This window comes from Chionomys nivalis, chromosome 15 (assembly GCF_950005125.1).
Source record: "Chionomys nivalis chromosome 15, mChiNiv1.1, whole genome shotgun sequence".
In the NCBI taxonomy this organism is placed as follows: Eukaryota; Metazoa; Chordata; class Mammalia; order Rodentia; family Cricetidae; genus Chionomys; species Chionomys nivalis.
The window spans coordinates 27,683,717-27,695,785 of NC_080100.1; the positions used below are offsets into that span (position 1 = coordinate 27,683,717).

At 40.6% G+C, this 12,069-nt stretch overlaps 1 protein-coding gene across 2 annotated transcripts in view; it reads left to right on the forward strand.

The window, feature by feature from the left end:
• Positions 1–12,069, forward strand: part of Ghr (growth hormone receptor) — a 226,715-nt gene that overhangs the window by 161,519 nt on the left and 53,127 nt on the right. For both annotated transcript variants that reach the window (XM_057789429.1, XM_057789430.1), the window contains exon 3: positions 4,612–4,677. In XM_057789429.1, coding sequence (XP_057645412.1) covers positions 4,612–4,677 — 66 coding nt within the window. The remainder of the gene's footprint in view (positions 1–4,611; positions 4,678–12,069) is intronic.

Sequence of the window (12,069 nt, forward strand, 5' to 3'; positions counted from 1 at the left end):
AACAGGCCAAGGCAGGGAGGGATGGAAGCATAGTATCGACAGCTGGCCAGCTGCTCGGGGGAGAACAATTACTTGCCCAAGGGAGGAAGCAAACCCTCTCAAGGGACATCTTGAGATGAGGGTTTTATGACAGTTACAGCATCATCATTCGCATTAGTATATATTAACAGGAACGCAATAGTTCCCATTACCCAGCACCCTGTGTCCTGCTGTGCATGGATTGACTTCCATCATTGTATAAAAGGGTTATCATACGAGGTACTGTGCTTCCCTTACTGTGTCTCCACCATTCATGGGGGACTGGTTATAATTGCCGTTCTTATACAAGTGGCAAATTACAGTATTTGCCAGAACCTTAATCCTCCCACTTTTGCTCCCTTAATAATACTAGAACTAGGATGGAGTGTGTTTCCTCTCAGACTAAATTGCTCACCTAGATGAATTTCTATCCTATACTCCACTAATACCACATCCTCAAAGTCCTTTAGGGAGGGAAAATCTACTAACAACATGTAAGCAGAGTGCTTGGGCTTATGACTGCATACTGTCCTGAAGAAAGTGTCAGAACTCAAGTTCCAATAGAAAGGCAATGCCAGGTTGTCCGTGGGAAAGGGCATGCTCCACTGTGAAGGCAGTGCCTGTTAATAAGAATGGCAACAACAGGAAGACTAACATTTAATAACTACTTGAAGAAAAATATTTGTATGTAGGAGATGGTTTAACCCCTTACACGTAAACAGAAAGACTCCTGTTTCACAGGCATAAACAGAGGTCCAGATGCATGCTTCTTTTGAAAAGTACAAGCAGAGAACGTTCAGTAGAGAAGGTTATACTACAGTTGGATCTCCTGTTGGGAACATGTTCTTGAACAAGTCCAGCAGGAGGAGCTCAACTCAAAACACAAGAAATCCATAGTTCCCTAGTGATTGCAGAATCAAAATGTCTTTCAGCAAGATCATTCCCAAGGTGTGCCCGATTCTATCCCCAACCCAACATATCTCAACTCACGTATTCAGTCCATGGCCAGTGCATTACAGGTCTATATTTATAGGTTATGTCTTTGCCACAGCACACTTTTGAAGTAGTGTTCTTGACTCAATTGCATTTGTCCTTCGTCACCATTGCTTATTGTCCTAAGCTCGTAAGCTGTCTCATTTTTCCCCAAGAAGCTTGTTAGGAGGGTACCGTATTGCACCCCAAGTCCTTGGACACTCCTTTTACAGAATCCTGCCCCCCCCCAAAAAAAAAGGAAGGAGGGAGGGAAGGAAGGAAAGAAAGACACACAGGGAGAGAGAGAGACAGAGAGAAGGAAGGAAAGAAAGAAAGAAAGAAAAAGAAAGGAGAAAAAAGAAAACTATCATGGGTTTGTTGAGGCCAGGAGTTGTTGCTAGTTCCTTCATTTTAAAAATTCCAGTACCTAAAGGTCCCTATAAAATGTTTATTGATCCCATTGAGTTAGATAATAAGTTGAATCCCTGCAGATCATAACCAAACCCCTGTGTGGTCGCCTCATTAATCACTATGACTGTCAGAGTTGTGGTCTCTGCTTACGCTCTTCCTTTTGTTTACCTTTCCCTGACTGGTCAGAACGCAGAGGCACTGGGTACATGACTTTGACACTAATTAAAATTGATGGGTAAGCGTGACACTTGCATTTGCTAAGGCAGCATTTGTGTGCTCCATTTGTAACCAGCATCCACTTGGCCCTGACTGAAGTCTGTGGTCTGTCCACTGGAAGGTCACTTGTTCTTTTTATATCTCAATTCTCTGCATGGTATAGAATGTGTTGGCTCAGTAAAGCTTTTGCTTGATGAAAATGTCACTTAGTGTACCACAGAGGAGGAAACAGAGATGTCTCTGTGAGAAGTCAGGGAGTCCAAGGCTCCCCAAGATTTTCCAGAACAGCCGTTTGGCTCAGACTCTACTTGTGGCCTCAGGACTGACCTGCACATTCCGCTCCAATCATCTTTTTGGGAAACCTGTCAACATTGCTGCTAAGAACTGGACTTGATGATATTGTCATAAAAGACAGTTTTTACTTGATGCTCATATTAAAACTTGATGCTTAGTACTGTGTATATTCTGGGAAATATATGCTGCCTGCTTTTATTTTAAATATTTGTTACAATCAATTATGGGAGTAATAAGTTCAATAAATGAAAAACTATAAAATTTCAAGAGTAAATAGGAACATTGAAAACCAATAGACATGCAATTTAAAATAGTATAATAACAGTTTTAAATTGATTGATTCACCAGAGAAAATCCAAATCTTTCTTTTAGTATTTTCAATGATAATGCCCAGATACCTGCCAGAAATTCTACTCATATTAGAATTCTGTATTCAAAGGAAAGCCTTCACTCTATCTATTAGATTTTACATTATTTCAGCAAACACAATGGCTGCTTCTTACCAGCCAGATAAGTGGGGAGAGGTCATGAAAACATTCAACAGAAAGGACCTCATGAAGCAGGTGCCCAAACTCACCAGGCCTGAAGTTCAGAGCGATGGGAGTGTGCAGTCTCACTGCCCACTTGATTTTTGTTTTCTTTTTGTTTCCTGTGTTTTATGAGAGACAAAGTTCGCAGTGTGTGGCCTTTTATTTAAGCACTAAGACAATATTATCAGTTGTCTGAGAGGATACAGGAAAAACAAACACAGTGTGTCTGACTGCACCCTTAAAAGCAGAATTCTTTGGTGCCCTTTGGTCACCAAGACGATATGTGTGAGAACACACTTGGCTAATACTTAGGGAAGAGGGACCATCCTATAGAACGTGAAGGTACTATCACATCCCATAGGTTGACATCTCAGTCCCACAAAACTGTCTCCCACTTCAGATAACCAATGTGTGTAATATACTGTATTTCTGAAAGAGTTCTTAGCTATCAATTATAAATATGCTATAGTTCTGAAAGACTTTTCAGCTAAAAAGTACAGTTCCTGTGACTTTTTGATTAGATTTGAATAATTTGCTACCCTAGCTCACAGAACTCAGACAAGCATTAATTAATGATTTTAGTTTATTACTGAGGGTCTCACAAAGGATACAGATGATGAGGTATTATATTAATAAGCTTCTGCTACTGCAACAAGTACCTGAAACAATCAACTTACACAGAGAAAAGGTCTTTCTTTGACCCACAGCTTTGGAATTTTCATACCATCAGTAGCTGGCCCCACTCACTGCTTTGGAGCCTATGAAATGGAGGATGCTTTAGCAGCATGTGGAGAGACTACTTTACCTCAGGGCTGGGAAAGGGCTAAGTGTTCAGCGTCCATTCTAAATCCACTCTTCCCCCAGTAATGGGAAGACCTCCCAACTCACCTCAGCTCTTGAATTCCCACCACCTTCAACTAGTGCCAGTCTGAGGAGCAAAGTTTTAATGCATGGGCCCTTGGAGGATGATTCACATGCACGCTGTAGCATATGAAGAACGTGAGATAGGGCTGAGGAAGTCCCTGGTGTCCTCTACGGAAGCCCCCGTGCTTTTTAAGGAAGCACAGGTGTCCTCTAGGCATCTCTAGGTTGTCTACTAACTGAAGCTTCCTGAACTCAGACCTTTAATTATTTTCTTTTTTCTTTTCTTTCATTCTTTCTTTTTTCTTAAATGCTGCATTCTTTGGCTACATTTATTAAACCACTGCCCATTGATGATGAACTTATTAAACCACTGTCCATTGGATGAACCTCCATCCAAAAGGCTTCAGATAACACTGGAAAAAATATGTCAGTTCTATAATCTTGCCTTGGTTTTTTTCTGTGCCGGTTCCCACACTAAGGAAGAAAGTCCCCAGCCACCAGTCAACCCATTGACCTATGAAAAAACTCATCACTGAGTATTGCAAATATTTTTAAGAATTTATATTTTTAGTAGAAAGACTAAATGTCAATTTAGCCATATCACGGGTAGTTCCCCTGGATTTTATTTAAAGCTCAGTGTTTGGTGTGCCCTGGTGGTAACAAGAGATTATCTATCCAGTCCTATCACACTATTTTCCACCAAGACCAGACAGCAGTGCATTCCTTTTGTAGCTGAGCACTTGCAAGCAACCCAGCTGGAAAGATGTCCCTGCTAATCACTTTCCATTTTTGCCTACTTTCCATGCATCCTGCTCCTAGCTGCGTGCATTATAATGACTGACTTACTGCCCATTTTTTTCCTTCAAAAAACTCCAGTGTCTCCCTTTTTCTATCGTGCACTTCTCCTTTCTCTTTTCCCAGTGCCTAAGAATGTTCACACTTATATTATATCCAAAACTAAACTTTTTTTTACTAAACTTTAGTTTTTGTGATTTTTAAAAATAAAAATAAACTTTGTTCCCCATCATATGCACAAGGGAAAGCTGAGTTTGGACTCAAGTGATAGATGGAGGAATTGTTTTCGTTGCTCTCTGTTGTGTCTGGGCAGGGGACCAGAAGTAACAGCAACCAAAAGGCTTCCATTTGCTCTGCCTTTACAAGCTCTTTTTAGTGCACAGAGACAATTTTAATTTTCATGGGAGTTTTTGCATGGGAGCTGGTTATCCAAAAAGGACGCTGTAACAGGGTCACAGCAGATGGTGTTTCTACAAGGTTGACTAATGATTTTCTTCTCTTTCTTTTCCAGTTACACCAGTTACTCTTGGCAGGGATTCTCCAGTTCTGCAAAGAATTATTCCAGACCTGGGGACAAGTAAGAATTCCTGTCGTTTTACTAACTTGCTCTGATGGCTTCCATGTGTTAAGAGAATTCAAGCAGCTACCCTTTTCTCTATTGGGGATGTCACAGGAAAAGTGACAGAATTAAAATTTTATAGGCAAAAAGTATTTTTCAGGATTTATCTTTCAGTTTCTCTATAGAGCTCTTTCTTCATTTTTCTGTTTTGCTTATGCTTACACGCTAAGTGTGGCCAAGCTTACAGAGAGGAAAGGATTTATTGTGAATCAGTAGTAATTTGTTGAATTTAGAAAATTGCCTTGTTTTACAAATCCTTTTGTAACATTATTATTGTTATTTGGAAGTATTATATAGTGTTAGCATTGGCAAAAGATAGAATTTGTCTCTCCAACTAAATTTCCTTGTACCTCAAAATGCTGTCTTCATACAAACTATCTATTCTCTTTTAAATGCCAGCACATACCCCCTTGTGTCTTTTGATGATCTCCTCTTTATCCACAAGCTTGAACTCCATCTTCAACTCATGGGAAAGGTTCCACAAATTCTCTAGTCCCAGTTTTCCTACCTTCTGTTCTACCATGGAACTTTGTACATTGTTCCATGATACCATTTACCTCCTGTAATTCTGATTATTTATGCCTTGTGCGCACCAACCATCACGCCAGGATCACACTAAGCATTCAAGAGATTTTGCAGCACCAATTTTAAGGTCTTTTCTATCTAGTCTAGTATGTTTATTAAGGTAGTCTAAAAGAACAGAACCAAATATATATGCATATATGAGTGTATGTATATATTTATATATTATATCATATCATATTCATAATAAACAGTGAAGGTTCTATCACTGGCATGAGTCCACATCAGAAGATTGAAGAAGATGAAAGTAATGCCCAACACAGATTATAACAGCAATGACAGCATTCATGCATGGCAAGTGGGGCCTGACACGTACTGTTCTCTTCTTCTTCCAGCTTTGTTCCACTGGGGCCTCACACCCCCACCCTCTTGGGAAGTACTACCCACTTTCAGGAAAGTACTTTCTTCCTTATCTCCTGTCATACACATCAGTCTTCTCTACACACCTTGTACACGCTCCTGAATATGTATTCCGCTCTCATGTACCTTAATCTGCTCAAGTTAAGGTTCACAATGAGCCACCACAACCCCCATATTTCCATTCCTGGCATCCTTGCATGATCATATCCCCTTCTCCAGAATTTCCTCTTTTCTCCTGGTATGGAACAGTCCATCATGATTTTTTTTATCCTTTAGGCATGTTTTTAAGTATTACTCTATACAAAACTTTTCCTAATCTTCCCAGGTATATACACGCTTCATCTTGGAATCTCTGTGATTCTCTTTCTCTCATAGAGAAGTCATATAATACAGTTTAAGAACTCACTCTCTGAAGTGAACAGCGTGGCCTTAAGTCCCTCATCTGTGGCTTATGTCCTACATGATAATGTCCATTCATTGCTTCTCGGTGCCTTGTGTCTCTTTTTAGGTATTATAATGACATTTTTATCTTATTGCTGTGTTACTTGAGGATTTCATACATGAACATGTTATATTTTAATTAAATCTATTCCCTCCCCTCTAGCTCCTTGTGTACCCTCCCAACCACCACTCTTCCCTGCCAGCTTCATGTACTGTCTTTGAAACTCCATGTCCTCTTAGTACTGCCAGTATATGCATGGCTGTAGTTCATCCACTGGAACGTGGGCAGCCTGTCACGGATGCATCTGAGGAAAGCTAACTCTCCTTCCAGCAGCCACCAATTGCCAAAGGCTTCTCAGATAGTATAGGACTTCATGAGCCCTTCCCCACCCCACGCTGGAACTGTGTCTGCCTTGATCTTGTTCAGGTCTTGTGCATGTCGTCATACATGTTGTGAGTTCATGTGTGCAACAGCCGTGACATGTGTGTCCAAAACACAGTGTTCTCCTGCAGTCATTCTCTACCTCTTGCTCAAACAATCTTTCCACCTCCTATTGCTTCTGCCGTAATCTCTGATCCCTCGGAGGTGGGAATAGGATACAGATGTGTCTTTAGAACGGAGCACTTCACAGTCTCCTATTCTCCGCACACTGGCTTGACGTGAATCTCTGTACTAAATACCATCTACTGCAGAAAGAGGCTTCTCCAATGAGGCTTGAGAGCTGCTGTAATCTACAGATATAAAGACAAGTGTTTAGGGCCATTTAATTCCAAGTCCATTTAGCAGAAATGCCTCTAAATGGAGATTTGATAATAGCCAACCAAGAAAGTTCTTATAAGATTATATTTAAGCTCAAGTCCCTAGACCCTTTCTAAACTTTTATGGTATGTAGTGTACACTCTTGTGGCTCTTATTTTACTCCAACATACATCAGAGTAAACACTGTGCAACTATCTCCAATCAACTCTACTGTATGTAATAAAATCATCATTGGCTCAGCCTAATATAAACTTTTGTGAATTTTCTATCCCCTACTAGTAAATTGTACCATCCTAAGATTTGGGGTTGTATCTTATAAATCCTTGTATTCTTACAGTTCCTGTAAGGATTTAGAACATGCTGAGATTTTAGTAAATGGTTTTACACTTGAAAGAAATGTACATGAAATGGCTCCCCAAATGCTTATGTCCTTTCTCGCTGCTTCAATTTCCATCATGTTCTTCACTGATCATTCCTAAACAAGGAGGAATGCACATAAGGGTAGACATTTATCTCACCCATTGCTAAGTGTACTTAAATCTTTCCTAAAAGCCTTCCACTGGGCTCTAAAATCAGGTAATGGAGCTAGAGGCACAGTCCGGTGTTGGTGCATGTTACAGAAGATCTCTATGGAATCATTGTTGTATCCAGATATCACACAGCTCCTGCTTCCAGTCCATCACTGCCTCAGTAAATACGAACCACCCTCTCGGCTTCAAGCACTGCTTTTTATTGAATAATTTCAACCTTCGGAACTCGTTGCCTTTACCTGCAAATGAAAATTTAGCTCCCTCCAAAAGAGTCTCACTGGAGACCAGGCTACTCTTAGGGTTGGCTGCATGCCCAGCCGTAGATAGACAGCCAACAGGAAACAAACGCAGAGGCATCTTTGAAGTTTTTGTTCATAATGTTCTGTCGGGGCATATTCTCTTTTTTTTAATTTTATCTTTTTTATTATTTATACATTAAAAAGAGAGAAGAAAAGATATAAATACACACTGGGCAGAGCCACACTTCCTTTATTCTGTACCTCATTTAGCTCTACTGTCAGGCAATGAGGGTATTACATGGAACACACAGCATTCCTGTGTTCCAAGGCACTTGGGCTCCAAGCACACACAGGAAAGAAGAACTAACTAGGTTCTGACATCGACGCTGACAGTGAATTCTTGACAGTCTACTTGTTTATAAAAGATCCAGTCAGTGATTCAGTAAGTAAACATGGATTCCGTTGACGGTTTATAAGGAGACAGTGTTTATGTTGGCTTGCGTTCTAGAACCCAAATGAGTGGTAAACTCTTCCTGACTCACATGCAGCCCTAATCTCCAGACAATGCCAGGGAGTCTAGTGGTGATTCCCAACCCTCTTCCTTGCTTTTCAGAAACAGCAGGCAGGCAGGCAGGCAGGTAGAACTGCATGCTTTATATAAGGAAAAGGGGAGCACAGAGATGCTGGCTTACTCGGTACTCCTAACAGACCAGCAGAGAGTGAAGAAGATGCTGGGACAGGGCTGGGTGTCTGCTCCTAGTAGAGCAAAGCAAAGAATAAGGCCTGGTTTAGTGAGGTTTGTCTGCAACCCAGCTCTTGGGAAGTGGCAGCAAGAAGGTCAGTAGTTCAAGACCAGCCTCGGTTACATAACAAGTCAAGGTGAGCCTGAGCTGTGTGAGATCAACTCAGGAAGAAAAAGATTAGACAACTCTTCAAACAGCTACAAGAAGATTCACTTCACAGTGACTCTTTTCCAACCTGAAATACCCAGATAGAGTCCACAATTATCCTGGCATAACTTTGTTACAGACTGTGCTCTTTTCACGTGGAGTACATGGAAAATAAGGGCTCTTTAGGAGATAAATACCCAGTCATAACGTTTTTTAAATGTTCCTTTGATTCCTAAATCTTTTTTTACCCCTTACTTTTAAGAAACCTAGTCCCTCTTTCTGCACATGCTTCAGCCACTTATAATGAAACCTCTAAAATGGAGGTCCTTTTGCTGATACACCCATAGGGCACTCTTCTTTGGGGGATGGATTTAAAACAAATAGAAAATAATAACACTTTCCTTTAGAAGTCTGCTAAGTATGTTTAAGCACTTCCCTGGAAATTGCTGCGTGCCTGCGCGTACTCTGTATACAGACGCCTAGCATAGTTTTTCTGCCAGAATATAGGGCGCATGCGTGCTCAAGAATAAAATCCAAAATAAACATTCTCTCACCCTAGATGGCCCCAGTAGGTGGTGAGCAAGCTCTCTTGAGCGACTCCAGGAAGTTTAGCAGCCCACAGCTGGTTACAACCTTTGTGGTCTGGCCTGTAGCCTATTTATTTGCTGATTAGTTAATTCCACTACTTCAAACCCAATTCTTTACTCACCAAAGAGCCCCAGATTCTAAATGGTAGATAGAGATTATGTATCACCAGGCTAGAACATCTACAACTCTCATTCCAGAAAGGCCCTTGGTCCGCAGAGCTCCTGTGAATGATAAACAGGGCTCTTAAGGTCATATACAAAGTATTGACTCTTCCTTAGGTAGGTCATGTATTTTATACAAGGTAATCTCAATGTTTACTGAGAAAGAAGAATCTACACTGCATATATTTTGAAAGATGCACAGACTTAATAAAGAGTCGAAGCAAAAGTACCAGGATTCCTTTTCAAGTGATTGGGTACCTAGTGGCAAGCACGCAGTATGAGCCAATATGCACTTGAACCAAAACCACTCAAGAGTTGATTGGTTTCTAAACAGAGTGCTTATAAGTGAGTAAAGAGGCTTTATGTCTTTTTTTTAATGTATGTAAATATATGACTTCTTGGATATATTTTTTCACATGATCCACAATAATATAGTACATATTGGTCAACCACAAGGCAAGTATTTTCTTCAGTGTTTCTTAGCAATCTAAAGTTTGATCTTTTTTGTGCACATCTGAGCCCTTTTGACTGGGGATTTTTTGTACACATGAGTTGAGCTGGGAGCCTGTACTCTTCTTTGCCGTGTAGATGTTTGATTTCCCCAGAATCATTTGAAGTTTTAGTAAAATTTACTTGTCCCTAGAAGGGAAGGGTAAATACAGTCAAAAAAAAATTGTGTTATACTTGAGAGAAATGTTACCAATATGAGACAGCAACAATAATGAAAGTATCAGTTTTATAAAGAATGTATTTACCTACAATTCACAACATGTGTTACAAGATAAGTTACCTCAGGTTTTCTTTTCTTTAGGTCAACAATTGTTAAAAAAAAAAAAAAATTGTTTAAACCAGAGGTTCCAAACTAACCCTCAGACCAGATGCGTATTCTGTAAAGAAGTCTTGTTGGAACCCAGCCATGTCTGTTTCAGCTTTTCTAGGACTCAACGATCTTCAGGATCATTAAGATACAAAGCATAGGCCATAAGCCTAAAATACGTCCTATCTGTCCCCTTAAGAAATGACACCTCCTCCTATCCCAAGCACATAAATGATTCTTCTTGTGATGATTTATGATGCTAATCACCCATTTTATGTAGGTGGCCATCTTTTAGTTTCCTGTAAAAAAGTGTCTTCAATTTGGTAACGCATTAACGAGGAAGCCCAGAGAAGCAGCTCCAGCCCAGCTGACTTGCTTCCATGTCTCCACAGGGCTGCTCTTTGATTCTGTAAAATGTTTATCACAGTGTTTGGCACCTGGGAAATGCTGACCTGGTTCTGCCTTCTCTGTTAGAAATGGTCGCTAGGAATAAAAGAGATGTAGCTTGCATGCATAGCTAAATGCTCGGCCACTGTAACAATCTTTTTCTGTTTGCAAAATGGAAAATCCATCCCTGACTGTACAAACCTCAGTCCAGAGCCCCTTTCTCAGAGCCTTCAGAAGATTTACTGCACAAACGAAGCGTGTGTCCTTCACTGAGGGACTCTGAACTGTTAACGCGTGTTGAGCGAAGACTGTTATTTTCTTCTGTGATGGAACAACTGAAAAATTGCCCGTGCTCTAGTAAACAACCCCCACTCCTGTTCATGCCAGCAACCCTGATTAAGCTCTGTGGGTGAAAAAAAAAAAAGCTTAAAAATGTCATCAGATTAGAGAAAGGCTTGTTGGCAAAGGGGGGTTCAATAGGAGAGAAGGGGGAGGGAGAGAGGGTAGTATGGAGTAAAAATGACCCAAATTCAGGACACTTGTGTATGAAATTGTCCGAGAAAAGGGAAGAGCATCGTATGCCCAGAGAGTTGGGAGGCTCTGGGAGGAGTTGGTGGAAGGAAAAGAATATTATGAAAATACATTGTATGAAAATCTAATTTTAAAAGAAAGGAAGAAAGGGGGAAAGAAAGTGGGAGGTTTCAATCCAAAGCTGACTGAGTGAAATGATGTGTGGGATAGGTTGGTTACGTCTACGCCACTTGTCAGCATCAAAACCTTCCTTTTATTCACCAGGCAGATAAGCAAAGGACAACTCTTATGTAGGCTAGATTCCCATGAGAGAAGACATTTCTATGTTGTTCTTGCTGATTACTTAGCAAGGATGTCTTTGAAGGATGTCTGGCTTATAGTGGGTACAAAGTGTGTCATGTAGAAATGAGTGGACCTGTAGAATAAACGTGCACTGTAATTGGATGAGTGGCAATATTGTATGCTCACCTCCTAGGAGAAAAATTACTGTCCTGAAATTCCGCAAACTGGCAAGAGAAGCTTAACCATACCATAACCTGCACAATAAGGCAGACCAACTGAGGGGACCCTGAGATCCACAATCCCCAACAGCATGCTAACCCCACGATCTTGCCCACCCTTGACTTTCAAATCAAGAGTCATTGTGGTGTCTGACTGGCATTCGTGTGTACACCTCTTCATTTGGGATTTAGGACTTTTGGGGTTTTATTTTCCCTTTTTGTTTCTTGGTATCTGAAACTGTTGCTCAGAAAACTGTTTCAGAACTGTGATTCTTTCATTAGTATGTATTTCAGCTACCAACAGAAGTGGTGAACGGATCCCTTAAAATGAAACAAATCCACCCCTTTTAGTACACTGTAAACATAGCTTAGCTTTAACTATAATTATAGTGTGTGGGTGATGTTGCCGAAAAAAGTGCTGTAATTATGACATTATGGTCGAGAACCATCTGAATAGAAACACTGAGCTTCGTTGTGCACGGCTTAAGATGCCTTCATGACCCTCTTCAGTATGAACAAGACTGATTAGCCCATCACTATAAACGCGTTGGAGTATGTTAATAA